The sequence below is a fragment of the Lactuca virosa genome, chromosome 5, assembly GCF_052849685.1.
Source record: "Lactuca virosa cultivar CGN04683 chromosome 5, Lactuca_virosa_CGN04683_v6, whole genome shotgun sequence".
NCBI lineage: Eukaryota > Viridiplantae > Streptophyta > Magnoliopsida > Asterales > Asteraceae > Lactuca > Lactuca virosa.
This window is the reverse complement of record NC_136430.1, coordinates 145,585,822-145,600,740: the sequence shown is the minus strand read 5'-3', so window position 1 is coordinate 145,600,740 and position 14,919 is coordinate 145,585,822. Positions and strand designations below refer to the sequence as shown.

The 14,919-nt window shown below is 38.6% G+C and overlaps 1 protein-coding gene across 1 annotated transcript; it reads right to left on the bottom strand.

Annotated features, from left to right (window-relative positions):
- Positions 1-9,730: 9,730 nt before the first annotated feature.
- LOC145111835 (uncharacterized) lies at positions 9,731-10,141 on the bottom strand. The gene has a single exon (XM_079048079.1). The coding sequence runs from the start codon at positions 10,139-10,141 to the stop codon at positions 9,731-9,733; it is 411 nt and encodes a 136-aa protein (XP_078904205.1).
- Between the last annotated feature and the right edge of the window lie 4,778 nt (positions 10,142-14,919).

Sequence of the window (14,919 nt, the reverse complement as noted above, 5' to 3'; positions counted from 1 at the left end):
TGAGAGTGCTATCGGAAATTTGTTGTTTTGCTAGTTGCGTATCACCCACTTCTGCCCAACACAGAGGGGATCTACACTTACAGCCATAGAGGGCTTCAAATGGAGCAACTTTGATGCTAGTGCGATAGCTATTGTTGTACGAGAATTCGACTAGTGGTAAATGGGTATCCCAAGCTTTACCAAAATATATCACACAAGCTCTTAACATGTATTAAAGCATATGTTGGTTAATCTATCGATGATTACCTAAATGGTATCATGACCACCCGTTGTCTTGGGAAACTTGGTTATGAAATCCATAGTTATCCGCTCCTACTTCCATTCGGGTATTTCTGGTAGCTGTAATAAACCCAAAGGCTTCTGGTATTCTACCTTAACTTTGGTGCAAGTCATGAACTTGCCCATATAGATAGCAATTTCAGCTTTCATGTTTGGCCACGAATAGAGTTTCTTGAGGTCCGGGCACATTTTGTCTGAACCGGGATGAACAGAGTATCGAGTCTTGTGTGCTTCATTCATGACAACGTCTCTGTACCCACCAAACTTTGGTGTCCAGATTCGATTCATGAAATAATGAACTCCATCATACTTAACCTCTAGGTTTTTATACATTCCTCTTATGGCTTCACCTGTCACATTCTCTGGTTTCAAGGCTTCTAGCTGAGCCTCTTTGATCTGCGTGGACAGGTGTGAATGGATTGTCATAGTTAAAGACTTTACTCGTCGGCCCGAGTATTCTTTCGACTAAGGGCATCTGCTACTACATTGGCTTTGCCAGGATGATAGCGAATTTCGCATTCGTAATCATTAAGTAGTTCCACCCATCGTCTTTGTCTCATGTTGAGTTCTTTCTGATCGAAGATGTACTGGAGGCTTTTGTGGTCCGTGAAGACTGTGCACTTCGTACCATAAAGGTAATGCCTCCAGATCTTCAGAGCAAAAACTACTACTCCCAGCTCAAGGCCATGGATTGTATAGTTGACCTCGTGGTTCTTAAGTGATAGGTTTTATACAAACAATCCTATGTGTGCATGCAACCCTAATTGGATCTATGTTTTCACTATAAGACATACAACTATATGAACACAAAATAAACCCTAGCATGCTTCTATAATTTTCGAAAATCATATAGAAGTGTAGAAGACATACCTTTGTTGTTATATTGCAATAACAACTAGTTTCCTTGATCTCTTGAACTCTTGAAAGCAAGCACCACAATTGTAGTGCCTCTAATGGCTCACAAACACCTTGAAGCAAGAAGGCAATTAAGAGAGAGAGGGGAAGGATGCTAATTTCGGCCCTAGGGTTTCCCTTGGAATCAAGTGGCCTAAAATTGAAGCATAGGGCATCTATTTATACTGTAGGGTGCTAGGGTTTCAGTCTAAACCCTAATGGATAGCTTAGCCACCAAGCAGCCCAAGGAACCTTCTGGAATGAGGCCCTTGGACGAAAATATGATGATCCCTCATCATAATTTCGTTCCCCCTTAGTCCATAAGGTTTCTCAGCCCAAAACTCAACTATCACACATTTGACAGTTTATACCCCTTTATTTAATTAATCTCTTTTAGTCACCAAATTAATTCCTAATTAATTTATGACTAATACTAATTAAATAAATATGATTTCTCCTTTAATATATTATTCTTATAATATATTAATAAACCATAATATCTTCTCTCTCATATCAAATTACCTTGTCAAGTTGCTTTGGTGAAGGCAACCCAAAAGGACCATGCACACTCGGGTCAAGTACATACCAAATATAGTTACGGACTTAGACACTAATCCAACAGTCTCCCACTTGGAGAAGTCTAGTAACCACATCTCACATATGACTTCCGTATCCGATTAGCAATCGTAGCTTTCAATAGCCGCTGTCAACTCTGACCAATAATCTGTCCTTCAGATAAGGGATCGTATAATCCTCTGTTCTAGATATCATGCTAACAATACTTATTGTTTAGCATTTTATTTCTTGATCTCTGATTTGTTCGACATAGAACTCAGTTGAACACATCAACTTCATCCTGACCGGGCCCGGCACATAAGTCAAACCAAATCATCAAGTGGCCAAGATATCGCTTTTATTCTCATAGAATAAAAGGAACAGAAAAACGTCGACTAATATGCCTTTATCATTTACTAGTTAAACCACACACAATAATGCGTTTTATAACATCAAGTTACTGATGCGTTTTCGCATTATCAATGTATAATCAACCAGCAAACAATAACCATATCTCTAGGTTTAAAGATTATATGATATTATCATCTTGCGATCACTTGTGATAACATTCATGAAGTGATACCAGCAAGTGTGGGTCTATTCCAATGCTCAATACAAATTTCATAAGCACTCATAAACTTTGCAGCAAACCTTTGCTATGTCTAAAACTTTTCAGACAATCTACAAACAAATTTATGACAATCTTCCTTCATATCTACTTCCAACATATGAACGATTGTGGACTGTTCGAATAATCTTATTATTCAGGAAGTCAAAACATGCAAAATTGAAACAATAGATAAATAATCAACACAAGATAGAAGCTTTCTTATAAATAACACACCTTTATTTAATCATCAAATGTTGAATACATGATCATCCATTACAAGTTTCCTACCTATCTAATCTAAACTAATATCGTCCTTCAGCCCTACGCTCCTAGCGTGCTGCAAATGTTTAACCCTACTCAGTCCCTTCGTGAGGGGATCTGCTGGGTTATCTTCTGACGATACCCTCTTCACAACGAGGAGTCCCTCTTCTACCCGATGTCTAATAAAATGGTATTTCCTGTCGATATGTCGAGATCTGCCATGATCCCTTGGTTCCTTGGTTAAGGCAACCGCTCCTTCATTATCACAGAAAATTTCCATGGGCTCCTTTATGGATGGCACAACTCCAAGGTCTCCAATGAAGTTCTTCAACCATATAGCCTCCTTTGACGCCTCGCTCGCCGCAATGTACTCTGATTCGCACGTTGAATCAGCTACAGTTTCTTGCTTGGAACTTTTCCAAGTCACTGCTCCTCCATTCAGGGTAAAGACCCATCCCGACTGTGATCGGTAATTATCCCGATCTGTCTGGAAACTAGCGTCACTGTACCCTCGCACCCTTAAGTCATCACTCCCACCGAGGACTAGAAACCATTCATTGGTCCTTCGTAGGTACTTAAGAATATTCTTGACAGCAATCCAATGTGCCCTACCAGGGTTCCCTTGATATCTGCTGACCATGCTCAAAGCGAAAGCCACATCAGGGCGAGTACAAGTCATAGCGTACATAATCGAGCCAACTGCGGAAGCGTAAGGTACTCGGCTCATATCAGCTATCTCTGCCTCTGTACTCGGGCTCTGAGTCTTACTCAGTTTGGTATTGCATTGGATTGGTAACTCCCCTTTCTTGGAATTTTCCATACTAAAACGTTTTAGTACCTTTTCCAAGTATGTATCCTGACTGAGTCCTATCAGTCTCTTGCTTCTGTCTCTCACTATCCTTATTCCCAGAATATATGCAGCCTCTCCGAGGTCCTTCATAGCGAAACACTTCCCAAGCCAGGACTTGACCTCCTGCAATGTTGGGATGTCGTTTCCTATGAGTAGTATGTCATCGACATACAATACGAGGAAGCTCACTATACTCCCACTGGCCTTGACATATACACATGACTCATCTTCATTTCGCAGAAAACCAAACTCTTTGACCTTCTCGTCAAAACAAAGATTCCACCTGCGAGATGCTTGCTTTAATCCATAAATGGATTTCTCAAGCTTGCACACTCTATTTGGATGCTTCGCATTGACAAAACCCTCTGGCTGATTCATGTAAACATCCTCAGCCAGCTTCCCATTTAGGAAAGCGGTTTTTACGTCCATCTGCTAGATTTCATAATTATGAAACGCAGCTATTGCAAGCATTACCCTAATAGACTTTATTTTCGCAACTGGTGAGAAGGTCTCATCATAGTCAACTCCAGGAGTTTGAGTAAAGCCCTTCGCGACCAATCGCGCTTTATAAGTGTGCACTTTCCCATCCATGTCTGTCTTCTTCTTGAAGATCCACTTGCACCTGACTGTCTTACGACCTGGTACATTATCAACCAAATTCCAAACTTGGTTGTCATACATGGACTGAATCTCGCTGTCCATTGCCTCTTTCCATTTAGCAGACTCTGGGCCTGCCATGGCTTCCTTGTAGCTGTTAGGTTCGTCCAGATTCACTAGTGTACTATCACTAATAAACGTATCCCCGTCAGTAGTAATATGGAAACCATAAAACTGGGGTGGAACAATAACTCTACTTGAACGTCTAAGAGGTAAGGACTGGTCAATAGGTTCAACAGGAGTTTCCTCCTCAGGTTGCATGCCAGTGTCAGAGGTTCCTTCTTCTCCTGACTCTTGAAGCTCTTCAAGGTCAATTTGACTCCCACTGTCTTCTTGGCTTATGAGTTCTCTTTCTCTGAAAACCCCTCTCCTAGCAACAAAGACAACATTGTCATTTGGTCTATAGAAGAGATAACCAAAAGACTTCTGTGGATAGCCGATGAAATAACACTTCTCACTACGAGGTTCTAGCTTGTCGTGAGTCTCTCGTCTTACGAAAGCTTCACAACCCCAAACCTTGATATGTGCTAACGAGGGAGCTTTCCCTGTCCACATCTCGTGAGGTGTTTTGGTAACCTTCTTGGTGGGAACTAAGTTAAGGATATGGGCGGCAGTCTCCAAAGCATACCCCCAGAATGAGATTGGTAACGAAGCACGACTCATCATAGAGCGAACCATGTCCAACAAGGTTCGATTACGTCTCTCAGCCACACCATTCAATTGTGGTGTTCTAGGAGGCGTCAATTGTGAAACTATTCCACACTCTTTCAGATAGTCGTGAAACTCAAGACTTAGGTACTCTCCCCCTCGATCAGATCGAAGCATCTTGATTTTCCGGCCCAACTGATTCTCTACTTCATTCTTGAACTCTTTGAACTTTTCAAAGGTTTCTGACTTCTGCTTGATTAAGTAGATATATCCATATCTGCTATAATCATCTGTAAAAGTCACGTAGAAGCGACAAGCGTCCCTTGTGGTGGATCTAAAGGGTCCACATACATCTGTGTGTATGAGATCCAATACACCCTCACCCCTTTCACATGTGCCAGTAAAGGGTGACTTGGTCATCTTCCCAAGTAAACAAGACTCACACACGTCATCGTCCCTAAGGTCGAAAGACTCCAAGACTCCATCCTTTTGGAGTTGGGCTATGCGTTTCTTGTTCACATGGCCAAGGCGACAATGCCACAAGCATGCTTTGTCCAAACTTGTGGACGAATCAATATTCAAAACATCATTTCCTAAATTGTCAATAACTAACACAGATTCATAAATCCCATTACAAGGTAATGCATTGAAATAAAAGACACCATTCAAATAAGCATTAATAGAACCATTACTATTATCAAATGAATATCTGAAACCTTGTCTAAACAAACCATGAAAAGAAATGATGTTCCTTGCCATATCTGGCGAATAGCAACAATTATTTAAATCTAGTCCTAACCCATTACTCAAAACTAAGGAATAAACTCCGATCTTGGTTACTGGTGAAGACTTCTTGTTTCCCATGATCAAGCTTATCCTTCCATGCTCCACTTCCCTACTTCTTTTTAGGCCCTGCATATCAGAACAAATGTGGTAACCACACCCTGTATCAAGAACCCATGAAGTAGCAAATGATGAGTTATTAGATTTAATTAAATACATACCTGCAAAGGTGGGCTTTATCTTCCCATCCTTAATATCTTGCAGATATTTAGGGCAGCTTCGTTTCCAGTGGCCCTTCTGGTGGCAGTAGAAGCACTCTGCTTCCTTGGGGTCAGAAGAGGGCTTAATAGAACCTGCTTTGGTCCCACTAGAAGAGGAACCATCTTGGGTCTTACCCTTATGGTGGCTCTTGCAAGGAGCCTTCCTCTTCTTTCCCTTTCCTTGGCCAATTGCCAACACAGGAGCAGCTACAGTAGAGGATGATGCAACAGATTTGTCCTTGAGGTTGCTCTCAGCTGTCCTCAGGAGCCCTTGAAGCTTACTTAGGGTGACCTCTTCCTTATTCATGTGGTAGGTCATTCTGAACTGGCTGTAGCAGGAAGGCAAGGAGTGGAGGATGATGTCGATAGCCAAATCCTCATCAAACTTAACATTAAGTTTGAGAAGACGATCAACATATCTTTGCATTCTTTGCAAATTAGCAGTTAGGGATTCTCCACTCCCCATCTTAGCGGTGATCATGTTGGTGATGATCTCATAGCGCTCTTGCCTCGCGCTCTGGTGGTACCTGTCCAGCAAATCTTGATGCATCTCATATGGATACATGTCCTCATAGGACTTTTGGAGTTCGAGGTTCATGGTGGCCAACATGATACAATGAACTTTCGTTGCATCACGCTCGTGGGCCTCAAAGGCGGCCATCTCTTCAGGAGTAGCTTCTTCTGGGTTGATCCTTTCAAGCTTCTCGTCTAGGACATATTCTTTGTCCTCATAACGAGTTATCATGCGAATGTATCTCATCCACTCGTTGAAGTTCGAGCCATCAAATGTCACTTTTTGACACAGGTTCATCAACGAGAATGACCCAGAAGTGTTGTTGTTTGCGTTTGCGTTTGACATCTGAAATAGAAAGGAACAAAGTTTGATTAGAATGAATCCCTAATTAAACACCCACATGAGAAATTAGGGCTAGGATCCAACAACATTATTTACAACTTAGAAAAGGGATGCCGTAATCTAAAAGTAAATAATTTGAAGGTAAGTGAATGACGATTCACTAATTTTCACCATGAAAAACGAAAGAGGTTAAGTTTTAAATGTATTTGAAAATTCCTAGATTTCTTTTGAGATTCATTGAACATTTCAATGGCATGTTTAAATCTCGATATGCACTTCAAATTTGCGACTGGGATGCCGAGGATCGCAAACAAGTTTGTGAATAACCATGCGAATCATCATGGTGCACTCAATGTCTTCATCACCTAATCAATGTGCTGGTTAGCCACGCACGCTCCATTGATCTATGATAAGACATCGAGCCACCCTTTGTCACCAATGTCAATCCCAAATTAGTGTGCTGGTTAACCACGCACGCTCCACTAACGTTTGACAGGGGTACAAAGTGTAATTCCATGGAATAGCATCATTTTCACATTTTACCCTAAAGTAACTAAGAGTGGGAATTTGTAAAACAATGTAGTTACTTTAATATTTCCATTATACTTATAATGAGGAATTAAGTGCCCTATCCTATCCGTTCGGCTAACGACCCTCCACCAGTCAAGCAAGCGGTAGATGTGAGTGTACATCCATTAAGCGCCATTTTATAGGCAGCAACCTTATACCCACCTTATAGACTGGCTTCGTGAATGAGGCCTACTAGCGATAAGACTAGCTTATTCTTATACATATATATAATAATTAATCTTATAATATCATAATTGTATAAGGGTGTATTTTAAAACATTTTAAAATACTAGTGTCTTTGTTGCATTTAAAATTTTCGAAAATTAGACAATTTAATTTAAAATTTTAAACACCAAAAATCTTTGATTTAATAATTATCAAAATTAAACAATTAATTTAAATTATTAAATCATGAAGGATTATCATAAAATTAAACAATTAATTTATCCTAATCCTTTTTATCCCCTAGATTTCGAAATTTATGGAAAGGATAATTCAAGATCTTCAATTATCTAGTTTAAACAATTAAGTTGATAATCACAAAGATGGCATTATCCAAATCCCTAAAATTTTGGGATCTTGTCTTGGGGGGCAAGGGATTTTCGAAATCCCTAGGGTTTCATAACCCTAATTTCGAAATTTGGAGGCTAGGCAAAAAAGTTTAAGAACCCTACAAAAATCGCCAACTAGGGTTTCTTAACCCTATTTTCGAAAACCACCAAGCCTTAGGGTTTACTTGCCATAAACCCTAATTTGTCAAATTCATAATATGTATCAAATCAAATTGAAAACAAAAACCAAAGGCTCTGATACCACTGATAGGTTTTATACAAACAATCCTATGTGTGCATGCAACCCTAATTGGATCTATGTTTTCACTATAAGACATACAACTATATGAACACAAAATAAACCCTAGCATGCTTCTATAATTTTCGAAAATCATATAGAAGTGTAGAAGACATACCTTTGTTGTTATATTGCAATAACAACTAGTTTCCTTGATCTCTTGAACTCTTGAAAGCAAGCACCACAATTGTAGTGCCTCTAATGGCTCACAAACACCTTGAAGCAAGAAGGCAATTAAGAGAGAGAGGGGAAGGATGCTAATTTCGGCCCTAGGGTTTCCCTTGGAATCAAGTGGCCTAAAATTGAAGCATAGGGCATCTATTTATACTATAGGGTGCTAGGGTTTCAGTCTAAACCCTAATGGATAGCTTAGCCACCAAGCAGCCCAAGGAACCTTCTGGAATGAGGCCCTTGGACGAAAATATGATGATCCCTCATCATAATTTCGTTCCCCCTTAGTCCATAAGGTTTCTCAGCCCAAAACTCAACTATCACACATTTGACAGTTTATACCCCTTTATTTAATTAATCTCTTTTAGTCACCAAATTAATTCCTAATTAATTTATGACTAATACTAATTAAATAAATATGATTTCTCCTTTAATATATTATTCTTATAATATATTAATAAACCATAATATCTTCTCTCTCATATCAAATTACCTTGTCAAGTTGCTTTGGTGAAGGCAACCCAAAAGGACCATGCACACTCGGGTCAAGTACATACCAAATATAGTTACGGACTTAGACACTAATCCAACATTAAGTTGTCTTGAGGCATAGGATATGACCTTTCCTCGTTGCATAAGAACGCAGTCTAGCCCTTGATTGGACGCATCACAGTAAACTACGAAATCTTCCATCCCTTCTAAGAGGGATAAGATTGGGGCACTGCATAGGGCTCGCTTTAGTGTCTGGAAAGCAGTTTCTTGTTTCTGCTCCCAGTTGAAGGTTACACCCTTCTGAGTCAAAGCAGTGAGAGGTTTCACAATTCTAGAGAAGTTTTGAATGAATCTTCTATAATAGCCAGCGAGGCCTAGAAATTGACGAATCTCTGTTGGGGTTCTTGGGGTCGCCCAACATTCGATTGCCTTTATTTTGGAGGGATCTACATGTATCCCTTCCTCGCTAACCACGTGACCTAGGAAATCCACCTTTCGAATCCAGAATTCGCACTTTGAGAACTTTGCATACAACTTCTCTGCTCTTAAGGTTTCTAGGACTTTTCGCAAGTGTTGGTTGTGTTCTTGCTTACTTCGGGAATAGACTAAAATGTCGTCATTGAAAACTATTACGAATTTGTCTAAGTAAGGTCGACACACACGGTTCATCAGGTCCATGAATATTGCGGGTGCATATGTTAAACCGAAGGCATTACTACGAATTCATAGTGACCGCAGCGACGTCTGAAGGCGGTCTTAGGAATATCTTCCTCCTGGACTCGTAGCTGATGGTATCCTGATCTCATGTCAATCTTGGAGAAGAAACTGGCTCCTTGAAGTTGGTCGAAGAGATCATCGATTCAAGGTAAAGGTTATCGGTTTTTGATGGTGAGCTTATTTAATTATCGGTAGTCTATGCATATGCGGAATGATCCATCCTTCTTCTTCACGAACAATATCGGTGCTCCCCAAGGCGAGAAGTTTGGTTTAATGAATCATTTGCTTAGTAGTTTGTTTAGTTGGCTGGATAGTTCCTGCATTTCTGCTGGTGCTAAACGGTACATGGATTTGGCTACAGCGGTAGCTCCGGGAATCAAGTTGATTCGGAAATCGACTTGGCGTTCAGGAGGAACTCCTGGGAAATCTTTGGGGAAAATATCGGGGAAGTTACAGACTTTGGGAATGCTCTCAATGTCTTTTACTTCTTGTTTCTTATCTACCACGTGAGATAAGAAGGCATAGTATTCCTTACGAAGATACTTTTGATCCTTGACGTAGGAAATGATTTGAAGATTCGTGTCGGGTTTGTTGCCATAAATGACGAGGGCTTCGCTATTTGGCAGATTAAGTCGAATGGCTTTTTCATAACATAGAATATCAGCACGGTAAGGACTTAACCAATCCATGTCGATGATAACGTCGAATATTTTTATTGAGACCGACATAAGGTCAATTTGGAAAGAGTAGTTGTTTAGAGTGAGGGTACATCCTATGAATATGTCGTTAGTGCTCTCTGTCTTTCCGTTCGCCATTTCTACGGTGAATGTGTCTTTTAGTGATTGGGGGTTTTGTTTAAGTAGGTGTTTAAATTTATGGCTAATCAAACTTTTCTCCGCACCACTATCGAAAAGAATGCACGCATAAGAGTTGTTGAGGAGAAACGTACCGGTAACCACAGTAGGATCTGCTATTGCCTCCTCGTGACCTATTGCCAATAGTTTTTCCACACCGCTAACATTCTTTGCTTTTGGAAAATCTCTCTTGAAGTGTCCAGTTTCACCACACCCATAACAAACCTGGCTTACTCCTACGCTGTGGACTTGGGACATTGGTTGTGTCGGCGCCTTACAGAAACGGGCGATGTGCCCTTTCCTGTTGCAGTTTTAATAGTGCATTTCTCGACAAGCTCCCGTGTGATGGAAGTTGCACTTGTTACACTTTGGCAAGGTTCCAGCATATCGATTCGGGGGTGCTGGAGTAGCAGATACAGTGGTAGGAGCAGAAGCAGGAATAACAACAGGAACAGTAGCAGCGTGAACTGCCACAGTTTCTTGCTTCTTTGAGGACTCTTGAGAAAATTTTCCATTCCTTTTGTTCCATAACTTCTTTTTGTTGCCACTCTCTTTGGGTTGCTCAGGAATGGATTTCATGAAGCCTTGATGAACTCCATGATCTACGAGTGTGTATGCCAGACGCTTGGCACTGTCGAAAGTAAGTGGATTCGCAGCTATTACATTTCCTTGGATCTGGGGAGATAGTCCCCAGATGTACCTTTTCGCTTTCTTACTTTCCGGGGTGACCATCCCGAGACACATAATAGCCAGGTCACTGAATCTGGCAGTGTAAGCAACAATATCGGAGTCCTTCATCGTTAGACCCCAGAGTTCTTGCTCTAGTTTTTGCAGTTCGCCTCTTGGGCAGTATTCTGCCAGCATGAAAACTTTTAAGTCTTCCGAGCTCATGGTGTTAGCTACTGGGAGAGTCAATGACTTGACATAGCCGTTCCACCAAAAGAGGGATCTATCTAGAAATGTGCATTCTGCAAATTTGACTTTGCTAGTTTCAGGGCACGCACAGATTTCAAACACTGATTCTGTCTTTTCGAACCAACGTGTTAGGGAAATGAAACCTCCGGTGCCATAAAAAGACTTAGGTTTAGCATTCGAGAAGTCTTTGTATGAACACTCCTTTGGGTGTCCGTGGCTTTCTCCGTGATTAGAAGTGTTGGCACCACTACCCGCCCCACTAGCACCACTTGCATTAATTTGCATCATGATGGCTGCCACGACGGTTGTTACTGCTGCTTGGAAAACAGCAGGGTCATACTGTGGAGGTGGTGGCCGTGGTGGAGTTGATTATGTGTTGTTGAAACGCCTGTTTGATTTACGTGGCTGCATCTTTTTCTATAAGGTTTAAAGAGGAATTGACGATAAGTCCTCTATAGTGGTCATGAGTTAGGTGATATTGAACAAGATACATCTTAGTTCTAACGTAATTTAGCATAGAAGTCTACTAAAATAAGTAAACAATCGCAAATTTCAATTTATGAAACTTATAGCAACACTTTTAATGAATTTGTATAGTGTGTCCCATACCGGGTCCTTGTATAATCACATAGTGTATACAAGTTGTATATAACCAAGATTGAATAGACCTTCGAATATGTGATCCTACTCTAAGTCCACAACCAAACAAGGAACAAGAAGTAAAGAGAAATCACAATTTTTAAGTCTATGAAATCTTAATTATATATAACTCTGACGTATACACTTAGAAATTATAGATCTACCAACAAGGGTCCTTTTTTTCACATGATTGGTTCTGGTAAGAAGGCCCTTCTCGACTATTAGTTTATGTAACTATCGAGGCCTAAATATTGTTATTCTAGTGTTGTAGTGTCTTAAAATACTCCTATAGTATTTTAACTTTTTGTTTGGTTCTAGAGTTTCTCTTGTATATAGAGTTGGTAAGTTTTAGACTTGTTGCAACACCACGATCACTCCCAAACACATGTTGGTCGTATCTCAAATAAATATAATTGACCAGGCTATATTTATCCTAGATATGATTACATAACTGTCTAGGTTTAACTAAACTGTCCAACATCTAAATACTTTTGTATAGTTCTTACTGTGATACTGTTTCTGGTATGTATGCATGTTCGTATACTTCTTATAAAATACTTAGATTTTAAAAGTATACTTTTAGTCAGAGCGTTTCAGCCCTATTGTATTTATACTTGTATATCTTGTGTGGTTTGATATACTTAATTCACCATAAACAATGCTTTGATACCAATCTGTCACACCCCCAAACCAGAACGGCGGAAATGTTCGGGGGTGGATGACGTCATGTACAGTGTCACAACAATTGCATAATAGTAATCAAAGTATAACAACCATGATATTGATAAAGTATAATTTTTACATTTGCGTTCAAATCAATGTATACTTGACACCAAAATTATATAGTAAAACCTAAACGACGTGACTGTATAATGCTCCGTCTTCTCAAAACCTGTATGGATACCTGTCTACTGATTCCCTAAGAATACAAGTAGTTTTGACAAGAGTGTCAACAATTAAGTTGGTGAGTTCATAAGCAGTTTTGTATTGGAAATCTGTCTTTTGTTCTTTGAAAATTGTTAGTATGTTTTTTTTTCAGAAAATCCTATATTTTGTGGCGTAAATGAATTGTAGTCTTAATACCATAAGACCAAATCTATAAGTGTTGTTGTACTCTGAAATAGTGTATCGTAGTTTTATTAATAAATAAAACCATATGAAAATAAATGTTTCTCTTAAATGTAAGTCTCTCTGTACTGGAAACTAGTATGTTGTAAGTGTACTTGTATGAAAACTTTGTAAATATATGTGCCTGGATCCACCAGCTGTAATGTAAAATAATGTAATGTAGTTTTATTATTTAATAAAACTATATGAAGTTGTTTACGTTTTCGTACAGTAATCGTATTATTCAATACCAAATTGTGAGTTATTATAACCATGCTTGATGACCTAAGATGGCCTGAATACGACGTTCTTCAGGCGTCAGAATTGGTACGATATTTGTCACCCCAGGCCTGCCGGCCTAACTGTAGCTAACAGTTTAGGTGCGGGATTGTCAGTCCCGTATAGATCTATACACAAGTGTCACGCTCTCCCTCCAGGACACTCTGGTTATAATTTCAGGGCTTGGTTGATACTTAGATAAGTACTTAAAGTATGTCTTACAAAGCTATATTGACGGTTACGTGTAGAATAATGAAAAATCATTTTGTAATGAATAAACTGTATGTATGTTTCATAAACTATATCTATTATAGTTTATTTGTTTATTTCTGTATTGTAACCTGAACTTGATAAAATAGTACGTATGTTCCATAAACTATACCTATTATAGTTTATATGTTTGTTTCTGTATTCTATCCCGACCTTGGTAAAATCGTACATATGTTCCGCGAACAATACCTATTATAGTTTAAAGTGTATGTTTTATTGGATTGAAAACCTTTGTATTTTTAACGACTTTGCATGTTTAAAATCGTAAATCTGTGATAAAGATATTTCATGAAATTTATCATTTATGTTCAAACGGTAATAATATAACTTGCAAAAGTATTCTTTTTTTAACATGTTTAAATAGTTTTTATACATACATATATATATATATATATATATATATATATATACATATATATATATATATATATATATATATATATATATATATATATATATATATATATAATGCATATATAATTATGATTGAAAAGACAGTCGAATAAATGATTCTACCCTAAGCCCACAACCAAACAAGGAACATGAAGTAAAGCGGAATCATCAATTCTAAGCCTGTTGAATCTTAATTTATATATATATATATATATATATATATATATATATATATATATATATATTAGTAAAAACAACAATTGAAACTATTTGAAATAGTTTAGATATTAACACAAGATTCCTTGTGTTTTACTTGTATTCCCCCCTAAAACAATTAAAAATCGGAAAAACGTAGGGATATGAACTCACCTCGAGTGTGTGTTCTTGGTTGGTTAGGACTTGGTTGTAATAATCCTCGAGTTAGAACACGTATAAATTTCCGAAATCCTAATAATATTAATACATGATATTGTATTTAAATTAGCGAAATAATAATTTAAAGTGTTAGACAACACTAGATTATGTAATAAATACTTACAATAATCTTTGGAAATATTTGGAAGTGTTCTTGAGTAAGTTTGAGGATATGAAGGTTTTCTGAGAAACTGCATGAAGATATGAATGTGTTCTTGATGTTCTTGGGTAAAATATGAAGATTTGAAGATGATTTCGGTTGATGATATGAAGATATGATGATGATCTGGGCAAATCTTATGAACATATGGAGTTTACGGATGAGTTTTGAAAGCAAATTGAGAAGGATTTCGGTCTAGGAAATCAAAAACGAGGAGTGTTTGCGGTTATACCTATATATATAGTAGTATATTTCGGCCTTAATGGGCCTTTACAAAGTGTTTTCGGTCCTAAATTGATTCACCATTGGGATTTCGATCATATACTTGACATGGAAGGAAGTGATTTCGGTCCAAGCTTCTATAAAGGAAGTGATTTCGGTCCTAGGGATAAGAATGGTAGAGTTTTCGGTTTTGACATTCCCCATGAAGAGATTT